The 18060-nt window shown below is 39.7% G+C and overlaps 1 protein-coding gene across 1 annotated transcript; it reads left to right on the top strand.

The window, feature by feature from the left end:
• Positions 1 to 5471: 5471 nt before the first annotated feature.
• LOC119885033 (von Willebrand factor A domain-containing protein 5B1-like) lies at positions 5472 to 17854 on the top strand (the record flags this gene model as incomplete). Its single annotated transcript, XM_038695291.1, is given in 14 exon segments — positions 5472 to 5624; positions 5760 to 5921; positions 7678 to 7897; positions 8124 to 8278; positions 9519 to 9650; positions 10787 to 10911; positions 13098 to 13274; positions 15366 to 15476; positions 15642 to 15844; positions 16961 to 17075; positions 17295 to 17480; positions 17659 to 17710; positions 17713 to 17788; positions 17790 to 17854. Coding segments are annotated over 14 exon segments (1918 nt in total), but the record flags the coding sequence as incomplete, so codon positions are not given.
• Positions 17855 to 18060: the final 206 nt, after the last annotated feature.

Here is an 18060-nt window from a genome sequence, read left to right as displayed (position 1 = left end):
ACAAGCCGCTGTCCGGACCTGGACCAACCGCAACCCGCTGGACAACACCACTGATGCTGCCTTCGGGGCATCGGAATAATCAACATTTAAAGACCAGGCCAACAGAAGCAACCAATCATGGAGGTAAATAGAGGATAAATATAATTGACTTGTTGATTTAAAAAAGTCAGCTAAAGTGAACCATAATTCCGTGGCATATCTTGAGGTGAAAGTCGAAGGAAATGTTTTAGGAAACCCATATTTACCCTGATTCTACACTCTGACGACGATTTAAAAGTGACTCTTATGATTCTGTCTATCTCCCTGTATGATGTTGGCTGTGAAATATGTTCTTATTGTTTCATAGTCGCTTTTATGTGTGTTTGTGTGTTTTTTAGAACGACTGTGAAACAATTGAATGCAGACAATGTTATTTTTACGAGGTTTATGAGGAATACCTGAAGGCTCCGTAGTGTTCCCACCCTTTTCGTAGAGTGAACCTGCTGACACACCCATCACACAGACCCACCACACAATGCACAACAGAAGGACTACATAATAAGGTTTTTTGAATGATAGGAAATATACCAATATAATTTTTATAGAAATCCATAAAAAACAATTGCAATAATATTGCACATGACATTTTATAAGATGTATATTGCACGTTATGTGAAATGTAGGCTATTTCTATTATAAACTTGCTTTCCATTTCATAAATATTACTCTATGGGCTTCATCTTGAGTGTTGGTTGATTTAGTTTCTTCATTACAGTCAGTCAATTCATGTTAAGTTTATAAATCTAAAAACATTATAGCTAGGACTATATCATAGGTCTTTAAATAGTAGGGCTGCAAGTAATTATTATTTTCATCATTGATTATTCTGCCTGTTACTATTTCTTTTGTTAACTGATTACTATTTTCTATTTAGTAGGAGGGTTAAAGGCAGATTCCACTTAAAGTTAGATGTTGAGGTTTAGACGTTAGATGTTGAACTAGTGCTGCAGTTATTATTATTTTTGATTAATTCATTCATTGTTTGATCTATAAAATGTCAAAAAAAAATAATGAAAAATGTCACAACTTCAGAGAACCCAAGGTGACATCTTCAAATTAATTGTTTAGTGGACCAACAGTCCAGAGCCTTAAAATCATTCAATTTAAAATCAGGTAAGAAAAAGAAATGCAACAAATTTTCACATTAGAGGAGAATTTTTGTGTGAAAAAGAATTAAAATAAATAAATGTCTCTATTGTCTAATTGTTTCAGCCCTGTTCACCTGTTAACGACATGTTTGATTACCATGCATCTGATGATCTCGACTGAAAACTAAAGGGGACAGAGCGTTTTATGTCAGGGCCCCGAGGCTCTGGAACAGCCTGCCCGAGGAAATCAGGTCGGCTGAGTCAGTGAACTCTTTTAAGTCCCTTCTTAAAACATACTTTTATAGGAGAGCCTTTCCCGATCTTATTTGACTTTATTTTATCCCTTTTATTTTATTGTATTTTACTAATTTTATATTAAATTTTCATGCTCTTATCTTTTTTGTATTATTCTTTACACTTGTTAAAGCACTTTGTAACTTGTTTTTGAAAAGTGCTCTACAAATAAGGATTATTATTATTATTATTATGATGACTCACTAGTCAAAGCAGAGCAGAAATGATTAGCCGACCTATTGGTGTGGTTATCATTTAAGTAAAAAATACTGCATGTTCTCAAGATCCAGCATCTCTAATAGGATTTGCATGTTTTCTTTGTCTAATGTGACTGATGTCCCCGATTCTATGGGGACTATTAGGTGGACAAAACAAGTAATTTGTTGACGTTGCCTTAAGCTTTAGGAATTTAGGGAAATTGTCATTATTTTCTGATAGACCAAAACAAAATAAATGAACAGATCAATCAATCGGCTGCTGAAATAATAATAATAATCATTTAAGTGGAATTTGTCTTTAACCCTTCCACTGTTCAGTTGTTGTGAGACAGACAGAAAGTAAGTGTGTCAGTGTGTGTGTTTGTGTGAGTGTGACCGGGTTTGAATGGTTGAGAAACAGATAGACAGTAAGAGGGAGGGGTGGGGGGTACAGAGTTTTATTGGCTGCAGGTTGATTCAATTTGGAGGCGGATGTTGAGTTTCTGCCAACCCACACTCACACAAAGACACGCACGCACGCATACACACACACACACACACACACACACACAGACACTGTCTACATTTTCACGACTACCAAAATGACTTCATAAACACACATTAATTGTCATGGTAACCTTGCAGGAAAACAGATGGATCAAACCGAGTGATCACAAAAACATAGAGACAGCCAAACACCCACATAGGATTTAAAACATTAAGAGCTTTCCAATTACACCGGAGAGGAAGAAAGAGAGATTATAGGTGATATGAGGGGGGCATGTAGTGCTCCCTCACCCACCCATCTGTTCCAGCCTTTTTTTTTTCACTCTCATGGTGTTCACTCTGATCCCAGCTATTAAAAAGATACCTGGATGGTTCTTGTTGTCATTGATGTCAGGGAGGACTGGAGTGAGTGGGTGGTGCTGATGCTTTGAATGCGCATCTAAAGGGAAGGGGGATGTTTATTGGAAGGACTGGACCCACTGTCTCAGCCCCCCTCTCTCTCCCTCAAGCCCTCCAACTCCAGCATCCACAGCGAGGAGGAGGAGGGGGAGGAGAATAAATGCAACCGCTTTTGCAACCACATGTTGCTGTGCTTGATTGAACTGCTGCTGCAACAGCTCCTACCTTTCCTTTTCTTTGCGGTGTACATCCAACTAACAATGTGGCCACTGCATCTGTAGCTTCTGCCACCTGTGGCAGCACTCCCATTCCCTCTACGCCACAAAGAGAGAACAAAAAAGGGGAGCTGAGAGAGGTCGCAGAGGAGGAGAATATCTTTCCTGATAAGTGGACTTCTAACAGAGATTCTTGCTGCATACCCAGCTGACACAAATGAAAGGTAAGATAATGAGGCTGATAATGTATCATTATATCAGATGCATTTTCACGTCGCCGTGTGTCTCTCTGATGATGCATATATTAAAGGTCCCTGTCATTTGTTTAAAATAAAGAAAGGTCGACCAGTCAGATGATTAAAACTACTGGTGACACTGTAAACAGATATCCAGACACTGTGTTCCAACAGGTGGTTACCACAGGATCTGCACTCTGTTTTGACACTAATGAGTGCAGAGGAGTGTGGCAGTGTTCATAGGAAATGTTGAGTTGATGGTTTGGTGGTCTTTTAGCAAACCCAGGAGGGAGGCAGGGTGATTCATTTGACTGAGCCAACCAAGAGAGAAGTATCCTGGGACTGCCACTTGTAACACTAATTACTATAAGCTGAAAGACAGTATAGAAAAGGATGCCTTGAAAAAAACTGACACCTGCCATGCAGAAAGTAGAAATTTATTTTTTAAAGCATAGTGTAAACTTATTTAGATTATAAAGATTAATTTAATTTCAGATTAATTTGATAAAATGTCTTGATGTTCAGTGTCTGTGTCTCATCACAACCGAGAGTTTGCAGTCCCGCTGTGCTTCAATTCTTCTTTCATTAAGTCATTATTTTATACACCTGTATGTGGAGAATGTTTTTAAAGAGGGATGAAGGGATTGCCCCTATTTTTGGTTGACTGGACACATGATGGCACTGTCGAGACAGACAACTAAACAGTCTGTTTCTTTGCCATCAATAACCATGTGGTGCCTAAAACACTGGTTTGAGTATAAGAAAGACTGATCGAATTTCTTATTGATTCTGAAGGTCTTTTTATGTAGTCAGGGAGTGTGAAGGTTGTGTCTTTGGAGATCATGCAGGTGAACCTTCTACAGTAACCTAGGTAAATATGATTGTGTGGTTTGTGTGAGATTGCCAGGTATTTTAAATGCAATCAGTCACAGTATCAAAAATAAAGGCAGACTTTAGAGATGGTAGTGGTCAGTCTGCAGTCACACAAGCAAGCAAGCAGAGCTGTCTCTATGGAAATTGCTTTCGTCATAACACTTCCTATCAAGCTGGGGCTCTGGTCGTACAGCAGACACAGACCCTTCACAGCACATAACCAAGATTACTGGCGGAGGAGATTAACAATGAAGCAAGTCCCCGAAGCAACAGATAATTTTATATCTTACATAATTAGCAATGTTGCATTCCTCCCTGAGAATTTATCTTTATGTATGTGAATTTTTGTTTTTCACCTGACATGGCGTTGAATACTCTTTTTTTTTTTGGTGTGTTGTAATGATGATACCACCCTAAATGTGTTTTACTGCTGTGACCTTTATCTCAAAATTACCTGTGTGATCCATCCTAAAGCTCCTTGGTTTTACATCATATCGTTTGAGGTTGGAATATCTATCTTTAGGTTAGATACATATCTCACTGAACTGAGATCTAGATAATAGCTGTTTGAGTGTATGAGAACCCGCTGTGTTTCTGATGTTATTGCTGGGTAACAAAAGTGACAATTATAGAAGGAACATGAATAAATCATGTGAAATATATAAAAAATATCAGAAAGTTTTATTTCAAGATGCCTCATTTCAAAAGTCTGTTTTTATCACATAGTGACATTTTCCCTAATAACACTTTTATTCCATACCACTTCATAATGTCTCTTTTCATGACAGTGGTGTTGATCCCTCCTTCCTTAGGCAAGCAAGATCAACATTTAGCCAGTTAGCACCAATCAACTATATAGCTGGTGCTGTAAAAAACTGACTGAATGAGCTTGAGCTTAACTAGGCTGCACATGCTACCTACCTAGCTGGCTAACTAGCTTGGCTGGGTTGTGAGCTTGGATTACAACATCAAAGCGACAAACCAGTGTTAACAGGAGCAGCAGCTAACATTAGCTAGTTAATTCACAGTTACCTCAGCTGTGTTTTGATTCTAATAGATGTTAGAGAAAAACACACAAAACTAGCTAACACTTCTAACACAGGCTCCTCACTTCCATGCTAAGTTACCAGTCTAGCTAGGTAGGTAGCATGAGCAACTTTGTTGAGCTAAATAAATGTATATGTTAGTTTCTGTGTAACTTCCAGACTTTGACTAAATAACTTTGACATTGTCATTGCTCCAGCTAACAGGAGCTAACTGGCTACATTTGCTAGCAGTTGTTTAATTTGTTAGCAGAGTGAAGAAGGGTTTTTAAAAAAATATATATATAATAAATATATTTAATAGAACTTTATTATTATTACAATAAATAGAAAAACAGCATTTCATAATAATGAGTTGAGTTTTAATAATTTCCTCAATTATGTCATTAGTTTCAGTTGAATATTTCACACAATTTTTTCACATTTTCTTATTTTAATCCTCTTTATATATTTAATATTTATACAATATTTAACAAACACTTTGCTTTGCTACAGCTTTTGCTTCTGGCATAAAATATCATTATCTTATGAGTTGGTTTAAAACCTTTTTTGTGTTTACATGTGGCAACAAACCAGAATCCTAAAATAAGCACCATGCCTGGACTCATTAACAAGGAGAACCGGAGCGCTCTGCCCCTTAGTGTCTCTGACATCACTTCCTGTGTCAGGGGTTATACTTTGGCCCTGACAGCCTCTATGACCTACGAAAATATCGAGGACCATGCAATTGAGGGTGAGTGTGAACACTACAGGAGACTAATTTGTATACTCCCGTTGTATGAATGATAGCCACTTTCAATTAATGTACTGTTATGCTCTGAAACACACTTTTGTAAATTTCACTTTTTTCTCTCCTACTGCCTTTTAGGGATGTTCATTTATCCGCTGGAGGAAAATTCCATTGTTGTGGGGTTCGAGTCTATGATATCCAGTCAGATTATAACACTGCAAATCAAAGACAAGGCAAAAATTGATGACTGTTATTTGGATTGCTGCAACACATCTAATGGAGGCCTCCAGAGTGGCAGTGGTAAGATGAAAGCTGTTGTAATCAATATTGTCATATTAGCACTGGGTCAAATTACTATGTGTAATTATGAAAGGGGTTGCTCCTAGTTGTAGTGATGAACCCATAGAGAATTATCTGACTCTGCAGTTCCCCTTCAATTGTCTTGTCAATTTTGATTTTCTGTTGGTTCACTTCATACAGTCTATGGTTCACTCTCACCACTCTCATCAACTCTTTTTCCCAGCAGCAGCAGCAGCAGCAGCAGCAGGCTGTTTTTAGTGAAGAATCTCATATAAGCCCACTGTACACTACCTGCTCAGCACCAGATGACAGACAGACAAAGTTGTCAACTAGCCGATGAACACAGTGGACCATTTAGCAGCTGTAGAACCAGATATTTCCCCTAGGAGTTGGCGGAGACAAATGGAGAGTGACTATTATATTTAATAACATTTGTCATTTCGCCTGAGACATGACTTTAAATTTATTTCATGTCTGCTTGATTTGTAAATAAGTGGCCAAAAAAATAATTTAGTGCAGGTTTAAAGGTGCACTCCACTGAATAAAGATCAGTTTACACATTACATGAAGTTATACACTCTCAGCCTGTGAAATCAGTTCTTTAACATCTTCTGTGGCTCTGGAAGGTGCTTTCTGAAGTCTGAGAAATTACCCCTGATTAGGTTACCAGGGTTATCTAGAATCAAAATTATAACAGAAAGCCCTCATTACTCATTACTGCAAGCATGGGAAAGACATTTACCAAACACAGAGAGGTCTAATGGTGCGTTCCAATTACTATGGAAGTCAGAGCTGGAAATGACGTCACTCCCAAGTTGATCGCATTCCAGTACACAACAGATTTTCGTAAAACCAAGATGAGTGCTTCTCGCCATTGTTAGCAGTACCAGTTGATAACAATGCATTACCCGTTTTCTTGCACATACACAGTAGCAACATGCCCACAGATGTAATTTGGACAGTATTGTGTGTACGACTGATTTGATGAGTCACAAATAAAGACAGAAGTTGGATATTACTATGGCTTTAACTTTGTTGATGCTTAGAGCAGCCATTTTGGATTTTGAGTTCGGGATTGGTGAAGTTCTCCCAACTTTCTGAGTCAGAAATTCAACTTAAGGGGGCGTTCCACTTGAAATTTCCGACTGGGAACATGGAAATTCCAATTTCCAGTATTTCCAAATTCCAGTAGAAGGGACCATGCACTATAGGACAATATAGAGTTGCATTATGGGGTGTGAAGATTTAATAGTACTAAAGACTAAAAGGAAATCTCTGCCCTTGATCAGCAGTCTGTCTCTCATGAGTGCCCCAACTTTATGGAACTGCAATACTAAATTGCTGGAGTACCCCTTTAAGTCTTTTGTTGGGTATGCATTTGACCATATTTTCATCAGATTTTTATGGAAAACTCTCTGAACTGCTTGAAAACGGCTCATTTGTAGTCCATCCCTTTCATCCCTGTGACGTCACAGCCCCTAAATAAGATTTTGAACCTGAAAATGAGCATAATACCACCTCTTTGGTAGGAGTAGAAGTACCGTCTGTAGAACTAACTCTGAGGACAATCCTTCTGTACTGAGTACTGTACTAATCTAAGTGTTTAAATGAACTCTGATTGAGAAGAGATATTTATGACTTTAAAGATAACAGCAGTTTCCAGACAGCTTTACATTCGCTTGGTTGCCTTCTGATTCATATAAATTGTGGTACATAAAAAAATGTGGTTGTTTACTAATCTAGTCTGGTTTTACAGGACACATAGTGTTGGATGAGGATTTGGAAAGGACAGTGTTAGTTGTTAACCTTGGGATCATCCCTCCTATGGAGACGGTCCATATTCTAGTTAGTACTTCTTCTGAGCTCTCCACCCTGCCCAGCGGCGGTATAAGGGTCTCATCTCCACCTGTGTGTACACCCCGGGTACAGAGGACCATCAACGAGGAGCAGGGACTATCTCCAAACTTCTCCAGAACGTAAGAACAGATAAATTCATGAAAACAATATAAAACATTATAAAAACTTGTTGAAATTACAGCATGTTACATGTTGTGTTCAAATTTGGTGTATTTTAAAATTGGGTTTGGCTGTATTTCTAGGCCACAAATGTGTGTTTTTATAGATGGAAGCTGACCATACTAACATTTTACATGTTTTTCAAGATGGCTCAGTTTTAATATAGTTGTGCTTTGCTACTTTTAGGCGGGACAGGCTCACTTGTGCCTCAAGTCCTCATGATCAAACTCCCAACTCCCCTCAGCTGTGGTTGGCTTCACTACTGGAGGAGGAGGCCATCAACTCCATGGACTATGAGTTTAACTTCCAGCTGGAGATTCGGGCTCCCTATCTCCTCGCAGGTTAGAGAATGAACCAATACTGGTGACATATTTGTTGGATATATTCTCTTAGGGCAAATCCACTTGTCAGCAGTAATCAAGAATTGCATTTCAGTGCTTCTTGAAAGCTCTCAAGTCTGCAATAAGATGTTATTAATGTGACGCATCCTGCAGTGAGCTGCAGAAAAGGGAATAAAGCACTGTTCTTTTGTGTGTTTTGCTTTCACACCTTGCTAAATGTTCTTTTATAGTTGGGTATTGGGAACATTAGTGGGCCATATAAAGTTGTGAATGGTTGATTTAACATTTTGGGATTATTTGCTATGAAGCTACAGCCAGGAGACTTGCCAGAGCTAGTATGCTCTGTCCAAAGGTATCAGCACAACTGAAGTTCAATGATTATCACTTTGTTTTACAAAAAACAGAGTGTAGATATGACTGATGTGGTTGTGTGCTGGGTTATGTCTTGGCCGGGAGCAGTCAATAGTCCAGCACATAAGTCCATGTGTTGGTTAGTAAGCTTTAGAGCTGGTGGGTGGGTTTTATCACCTTTGGCAAGGCTAGCTGTGTCCCCCGTTTCCAGTTTTTATGCTAAGCTAAGCAGCTGCTGGCTGAAGCTTCAAATTTATCCTACAGATATGAGAGTGGTATTGATCTTCCCATCAAATTCTCAGCAAGACAGCAAGACATTTAATACGTGTAATTCTTAAATCTTTTCTAATTTTTTTCCCATGTACAAATTGAGCATAGCGTAAGTTAAGGTAACAAAGTCAAGCTCAGCTCACAATCCCAGCATATCAGTGGATAGCAGCCGATCTCAAAGCCAGCCTTTCCCTCTTAGCATTTATTGGCAAATTCAATACAAGGCACCTTATTTAAGCTGCTTAAGACTGCCTATCCTTGCGGCTTCCTCTGCAAGCCACTTTGCAACACGCCGCCAGCCCAGCTCCTCCTTTCAGGCTGTGTCTGACTTATCAATGTCATTTGTGTTGTCATTGATGCCCGATCTGTTCTGTACCCTGGGGAGTTCTATGCTGCTGCTCTCTCTGCCTCGGGATTTCCATTTAAGCACATGGAAGGGCAGGGAGATGTGCTCTCGCTGTCTTATGGCTTTCCACATGCAAATATCAGTTTCCTTGATAAAAGCTGTCCTGACTAAAATGGGAGTAATTTCCGTGGGGCCTACTGGTTTGTTATTACTGGTATTACTGGAGGTGGACCCACTGGTTATTTGATCTCCTGTGGTTGTTGCTCTGTGTAGGTGTAGAGAGCCCGTCTCATGCTATCCGAGCTGATGCAGACCCTCTGGCCCGCTCTGCCACCAGCGTCGTCATCACTCTGGCAGACAAGTACACTTATGACTGTCCTGTCGAAATCCTCATCTACCCGAGCGGTAGGTTCCACAGCTTCAAAACTCACTCACAGCATAGCAATTAGTCTTTCCTCCCCTCTCAAGTACACTAGTTGGACCTTGTTTACTTCTGCTCTGTCAGGCTTCTTTTACAGCAGGTTTTGTGTTAAGTATCAAATCAGATCAATTGCGAGGTGACTCACCAAAATGTCCTGTTGTTAATGTATGCCATGCCAGCGGAGTCAGACAGCATTCAGCATTGTGTGGGTGTGCAGCGTCAGGTCTGTTTTTTTAATCCTGTGCTCTCGTCTCTCTCTCATTCCCGCCTTGACCTACACTATGTGTGGGCCATTTGTCTCCCAGAGGCATGAATGAGCCATGGCCTCACTGATCCAATAGGCATCTTATGAAGGTGTTGTTCACAAACAGACCTGCTACGAGTGTTGGGCAATTTAATTCAGCTCAGACTGGTGCTGCACTTTCAATCACAACATGGATGCTCAGTTTGAGCAGAGAGATGGAGCGGACTGAGCTGCATTACAGACACTGAAAACCAATAGAGATGATAAGGCCTAGAATTATTCACCAAGTACATGAATTTATGGACATTTATATTACATTTCAACCAGTGTTTCCCAGTAGAATATAGCAATATTTCCCACTAATATAATTAATAATCATTAATCATGACCTGGACCTCTTTAAGCTGCAAAGTAACTAATTAATTTAGGGTCAACATATGAATTTCACAAAAGGTCAGAGGTCTGGAACAACAGTGCTGGGGATTTTCTAGAATCACACACACTGCCTAGAGCAGGCTAGAAAAAAATATGTTACCTTTGTAAATAAAATGTAAGCCTTTTAATCTAAGGCCTTTTTATGAGAAAACTGAAATCAATGATTTTCAAGACCTGCCGATACTCTGCACTGAAGACAATTAACATTTCAAATCCCAAGGATTCGCAAAACTCTCTGAGCTTATTTTGTTTTCATGTGGCCCAGCTGTGATAAGCAATCACCTCTTCATTCTCACATCAACATGGGGATAATTCTGTGCTACTGATTACCACACTCCTGCCTCCCTACCTGGTGTCAATTTCAGGCACGTCCATCTGCTTTATAATCTTCCTGTATTATTTATAATCATGTCTATGTCCTGACCAACTGTTTTACTTTAGAGCCACATGTACCACATGTGCTCATTGAGAATGGAGACATGATGCAGGAGGAGTACGATGAGTATCTTCACGGCCGGAGCGATTTCATCAAGGCTACCAAGAAGGACTCCAGCAATGAGAGGAAAGTGAGTGAGTTCGTTTAGCTTTTTGGCTAGTAGCCGACTTGAACTGCCCCTGACCTGCCGCGCAATCGCACATACATGTCATCATAAGATGGCAGTCTAGGACAAAATAAAACAAATCACATTCTGGTTAGACATTCTGGTTACTACTACTAGTTTCTGGGGACAGTAATAATTACTGAGTAATGCATTACTCCCAAACACTATCATACCAATATCAGTTTGAGGAGAGTGTTAAAAGTTACTCAGTAGTGCAATATTACAATAATGCCTGGCAACAAATACTATTTTTGTGATTCTGCAGTGATTATGTAAATTGTTATATCTAACAGTATAATGCAATCCAATACTATGATATCATACCATACACACCATGTGGTATGATTTCAAAATTACTACAGGGTTTGATCAGTTCCCTGTCTGACATATTGACACATTATGATTTATGTAAAGGTAGTATTTTTGCAGTTTTATTGATGGAGAGATTGCATCAACTTTTGCAGGCGTTTATGGCACCTGTGTCCACTCTCTGTAAGTCCACATTTTCATGAAATGTGGAGAGTTGTAAATGTTACTTGAATTTTCTACTCTCAACCTACAAAGGCAGAGAGCAGCACTTGTAAATTTGAGAAAAAAAGAGTTTAAAGATTTCAGGCTGGAAGGCCCATTGTAATTCCTTTATTATTTTACCATAACAAATGATGCCATACAACATAATACCTAAAAATGCAGATACTGCACTATGCCTTTGGATACTCTTGACAGAATGCAAAGAGAAAATGGAGTATACACAAACAAAATGTTGGCAAGGACAATTATCCTCCTCCCACTGCCTCTCCACAGGGGTAACCCAAGGCTCAGTGCTAGGGCCCCTTTTCTTCTCAATTTACACCACCTCACTGGGGTCGATCATTCGCTTGCACGGCTTCTCTTACCACTGCTACGCAGACGATACGCAACTCTACCTATCCTTCCTGCCAGACTACCCCATCAGAGCAGGCGTGTCCCTCTCTAACTTCAAGAAGCTCTTGAAAACTCATCTCTTCCGAGAACACTTCCTCTTATAACACCTCTAACTCCTAACATCTAACATGCACTTCCTGTGCTCTTAATCTTCTATCCACTACAATTATCTTGAATTGATTGCACTTTTTGTTAACTCTAACTTATTTTCCTAGGTATTTACCCCATTGATGTGATATGTGCCATTAGTGCTTACTAGTATTTACTGCTGCTTTTATTATGTATTGTCAGTTGTAGATCTCGTGCTGTATTTTATGCTCTGTTATGCTATGTTGTTCCTCAAATGTAAGTCGCATTGGATAAAAGTGTCAAATGAGTAAATGTAAATGTAAATGGCACAGCCTTCAGGAGCAATTTGGGACACCGTCTACCTCCTGAATCACAGCCACCGAGTATATAACATATACTACAATATTTATTTTTAAACAATGCAATAAATACATTCAGATATGGGTTTTAAAGCCAGTAAAAAAAAGCTCAGACAACAGTTACTCTAATCATGTTTCTCCAACATGATAAGTCTCAGCAACTAAAATTAGTTAATAGGAATTAGGAAAAACAAATTAACAAGATGTTTCAGCAAAATGATGTTCAATTAATCAATGTATAGTTCTTCACCAGATAGCCTATGGCTATGTTTTCACTTGAGCACTAACAAGTTAAGGCACATTTTACATGCTGTTTCCATGGAAATTATGCACTTCTATGGTACAATCATTTTTACATGGTGAAACAGATTTAATTTTGACTAGTTACAGTAGGCCTACTGCATTCTGCCTTTGTAGGTTATGAGTTACTGTAACCAGTTCAGCGTTATTATTTTTCAACCTGCCTAGTTAATAGAATTGCTTTGGTTATTAAGTTATGAGAGATTGAGTCCATTCACATCTCTGCTACCATGAGGTTAAATGACCAGCAGACCTAAACAGGAGAGAGAGCACTTAAAAACAGAGAATCATAAAAATGGGTTTCTATGGAAACACTCCAAAGGCTCGCCACATTCTGCCTAGAATTTCCTGCACATCAACAATAATTGATGTGCTCTGTCTGTCGACCTAATGACTTCTTTTGTCTTCTTTAAGTGTTAAATCAAAGCCAGTCCAGTTATATCATGGTGCCAAATCCCCCTTAATTTATGCTGTTTGATTTTGATCCTGTCCCTACAGGTAGATATCATTCACAGACGACTCCATAAGGACATCCTCCACAACCCTGTGGTCATGTTGAACTTTTGCCCTGACCTCAAGTCTATCAGCTCAGACCTGAGGAAGGTTCACGGCGAGTTTATCTTCCTCATCGACCGCAGTGGTAGCATGAGTGGGGTTAACATCAACCGTGTGAAGGTATTCTAATCTCAGTGTGGTGTGCGTGGGTTATATTTATTGTGCAGATGCAAACCTTCATTGAGACGCACATTGATTTACATATAAATTATAATATATAATACATCATAACCAGTTTAAAGACGGGGGTTTCTTCAATTATATTTGCAGAATACACTGAATTTGTTGAAACATCAATATATGAAAAGAAGACATATAGGCTAAAAAATGTATAAGATTATAAACAGTTTAAAGAACACTAACAACTAACAGCACCTCGATGGAAAAGATCTGGGAGAAGGACCTAGAAAAGAACATACAGCCTGATACTTGGGCATCAATTTGGCAGAAAATACACAGAATATCAAACTCGGCTGTAACAAAATTATACATTTTAAGTTTGTTAACAGGATACATCACACACTGAGAAAACAAACTAATGAAACTGTATAGCAATGAAAAGTTTTGGCCTGCTTTCATACGATATGGAAATAGAAATAAAATGGTGTCCGTTTTCTCTAAGATTATTAAAGCAATGGGATATTGAATTTATGAGTGCAAAAAGACTCATAGCTATTAAGTGGATAATTAATAATATAAACGAGAAATCATAGCTACAAACCTTTGAAACACAAACAGAGCAAATTTCTTTCCTCCTGTATGTGACCTAATATACACTGAACAAAATTATAAACACAACACTTTTTTTTGCCCCATTGCTCATGTGCTGAACTCAAGGATCTAAGACTTTTTCTACGTACACAAAAGGCCTATTTCTCTCAAATATTGTACACAAATGTGTCAAAATCTGAGTTAGGGAGCACTTTGCTGAGATAAACCATCCACCTCACAGGTGTGGCATATCAAGATGCTGATCAGACAGCATGGGTATTGCACAGGTGTGCCTTAGGCTGGCCACAATAAAAGACCACTCAAAATTGTGCAGTTTCACTGTATTGGGGGGGTCCGGAAACCAGTCAGTGTCTGGTGTGACCACCATTTGCCTCACGCAGTGCAACACATCTGCACAACACGTCCACTCCTCTTCAATGGCTGTGCAAAGCTGCAGTCAGGTCGAGACCCCGATGAGGACGATGAGCATGCAGATGAGCTTCCCTAAGACAGTTCCTGACAGTTTGTGAAGAAATTCTTTGGTTATGCAAACTGATTCATGCAACAGCTGTGCGGGTTTTGTAAAAAAAACAAAAAAACAATCCTCCCTGAGCATGAAAAACACCCCATCAATTTATGGAATTCTGTAGAGATCAAACTGAAAGCTAAAGCATGAAAACACATGATATGTCATTAGAGGCTATGTAATTGCTTTCTAGGCTCGTAGCCATACTGATTCTGCAGTTTTATAGGTGTGGTTAACCAACTGTGTGAAGGACATGTGCACAAAGATATTGATCAGACAAATCATTCATTAGATGTTCACGTACAGAGCTGAACCTCATTCAAGGTTTATATTTTTTTAATATGCTTGTATGTTATTTGCTGCCTGCTACTTGTGCACTAACCCTGCCTTGCGATGTGATGTTAATGTATGACTCAGACGCAGGCCTTTATTGGGTGTGTCTGATTCAACAGAGTTTGGGCTTAAGGACAGGGCAGTGATATTTACCACTGACCTTATAGGAAATACTGCAGAATACCTTTAAAAATATCTTTAAAAACTGAAACATGACATATACCTACATTTTCTTTGTTAATGCACTTGAACAGGCATTTTGAGTGTCTGACCAATGTGGTCTAGGTTCTCTTCATTGTCCTCTTCACCTGAATCAAAGTTGAGATAAGTGGTATGCCTCCGGAAACTGCTCCTCTGCTGTAACAGAGGCAGTGATGGATAAAATGACACTGCATGATGCCACTCACTCCTCTCCTTGAGAAAATCTGCTGTGAAACGATGCAGCTGTGTAGAGCACCGTGCTTCAATTCAGCTAGAGATCAGTAGATGTAGTTTTTTGCAGTGGAAATGATTGCATAGTTCAACAGGACATTAAGCACCTAATGAGCCCAAGAGTTTTGCCTTTTATTTCCACAGTCTTTGTTCTGTTCTATTTTCTGGACATTACCTTAATCCGCTCTCGGTCTCTCTCTCTCTCTCAGGATGCCATGGTGGTGATTCTCAAGAGCCTTGTGCCAGGCTGCCTTTTTAACATCATAGGCTTCGGCTCTACATTCAAATCACTTTTCACAACCAGCCAGAACTATGACGAGGTAAAGCGGTTGTATATATATTTTCATGATGAATTACCATATTTATTATTTTTTATCTCTGTGATGTAAGAATAGCATTTGTGTTTACTGAGCCAAAGAATGGTAAGATACTTTAACTCAAGAAACCGCAGTTAGTCTTTTCTCCTCCTCATCGTCACAACTCAGGAAGCCCTGGTCCTGGCTTGTGAGTATGTTAGGAAGATCAGAGCCGACATGGGGGGGACCAACATCCTAGCACCGCTCAACTGGATCTTGAGGCAGCCGATGTTCAACGGACACCCACGCCTACTCTTCCTGCTCACCGACGGGGCCGTCAGCAACACAGGCAAGGTTATCGAGCTGGTCCGCAGCCATGCACGCTACATCAGGCAAGTATTACTGTAAACACACACTCAGGCTGATAACTGAGCTCTATTCTGAATGTTAGAAATGACCCATTTCGTGCTAAATGTGATCTGTACCTGCAGACGTAGAAATATAGCACTCACACTGACTTGAATATGTGTTTAAGGTAGCTGCTTGATATTCAAGCACAGAAAAGCTACTGTATGTTGAATGATAATATATTCATTATTTCTTTATGCCCATTATGAAAATGCCAAAAGGACTGCACAGGGGATAACATAAAATCACATGCAGGCATTTTCATGGGCTTAAATGTAACACCTGGTTATGGAACTATAATCCTCTCAAAATGAAATCCGTGAATGTGCATTGAATGTCTTGTCAGTGTCAAACATGATTAATACAAAGAATCAGATTTGTGCTGTCTTGATTTTAGATAAAAAAAGACATTGTTTAAAGCTACTAGTGTAAGGATATAAATATTCTGCCTGAAGGCTGCAAACACCAACATCAACTGAGAAAGAGCGCCTGTGGCACAATAGATCTGCAGTTTACTGGAAAATCACTTCACTTTGCAGCCTGCACCTAAGTCTCATGCTGTGAATCCCTCCCCTGAGTCACTCTGAAAATAATCGACTTTTGTCTTCCCCCTTTTAATGGATGACTGCCCCCAGATGATTAGGTTCACAGAGCTTGGCCAATTCATCGACACTTTCTGGATCATTATCACACTATGCTTACAAATCAAATGACCAAACAACAAAGATTCGTTCCAAAAATCCATGTTAGGTTTTTAACTATGTAGGGGATATTTCTATTTTTATCTGCACTTTTCGACCTCATTAAAAATGCAAAGGAATGTAGCTGGCTAATTAAATTAGCCAGTTTGCAGCTGGCTAATTAAATTAGCCAGCTCATCCCTCTGTGAAAAACCGAATAAAATGGCAAAATAAAGCCGACCTTGCTGGAGCAGCAGGCATGTCTCAACTCTCTGCACCATGAAAGATCATTTCCAGTTTGCCCCCCAACCCAAATCTATGTTTGCCAAATTTGATTGCTTATAGTTTATAGCTCTGTGAAATGTATGCACATCCTGAGAAGACCCCTGCTGAGCTGCAGTGTTTAATGTGTTTGTGCAGATGTTTTACATATGGCATAGGACAGAATGCCTGCAGGAGGCTGGTGAAGGGACTGGCAACTGTTTCCAAAGGAACAGCAGAGTTCCTGGCCGAAGGAGAGAGGCTGCAACCCAAGGTACTCATTTCCAGCTTTGTGTATCACTCCTAACGACAGCTGGCTATTCTGAGGGCCACTGGAGAGCCATTATGCAGTGGTTTCCATCACTAAGTGTCTACCACTGATACCAATTAGAAAATCATATCTCTGAGACTCCATTTGCTTTATGTACTGGTCAGGGAGAAGCTGTATTTTGTATCTGAAAGTCTATTTTAGTTAGTTTATTTTGCTCCACAGATGATAAAGTCCCTAAAGAAAACCATGTCTCCAGTACTCAGTGATATTTCCATCGAATGGCTCTTTCCTGAGACCAAAGAAGTGCTGCTGTCCCCTGTGGGCAACACCTTCCTGTTTCCAGGGGACAGTCTGATTGGTTACTGTGTGGTTTGTGACACCACCCGCTACCATGCCAACCCCAAATCTGTAAGTGCAAGACATCTTCTGAAAGGAGACAATGACCGCATGCATGACTTTCTGTGTTGTGAATATTTCAGAATGACTTGTCCGTTATCTCTGAAAGGCTTTCCTAGGGAGATAAAAAAGGGCTAAGGCTAACCATGAAGAAATACTTGGATATGTCACCTACTCATAATCTCAACAGGATAAGAGGAGGCGATACAGCATGATGCGCTCCATTGAATCAGCCAGCTCTGTTTTCACTCTCAAGAAGAGGACCCAGTGAAGACAGGTGTCGACAGTCAGGGATCCTACAGGGAAGCACTCACTGGCCCTGTATGACTTCTACCAGGACACCATGATAGACAGCAGCCCTGCCACCACAGAGCAAGACACCATGGGTAGGAACTTACAGTTTTATATATAAATGTTAATTTGTGTGTCTAATTGCACTAGTCTTTTCTTTTGTAACACTAGTGGTAGCTGGACTACTGAACTGCCTATTGCGCCAAAGGGACCAGCCAATGTAGGTTATCTTAAGTGGATACTATGTATGTATGGCTAGATTAAGCCGCCAAGTATCTGCTCCTTGCTTTGATAAGGTAGG

The sequence above is a fragment of the Micropterus salmoides genome, unplaced genomic scaffold (assembly GCF_014851395.1).
Source record: "Micropterus salmoides isolate LMB-PRFRI ecotype aquatic unplaced genomic scaffold, ASM1485139v1 Ms_hic_scaffold_3875, whole genome shotgun sequence".
Taxonomy (NCBI): domain Eukaryota; kingdom Metazoa; phylum Chordata; class Actinopteri; order Centrarchiformes; family Centrarchidae; genus Micropterus; species Micropterus salmoides.
Note: the sequence above shows the minus strand (reverse complement) of the source record. Positions and strands in the feature narration are given on the sequence as shown.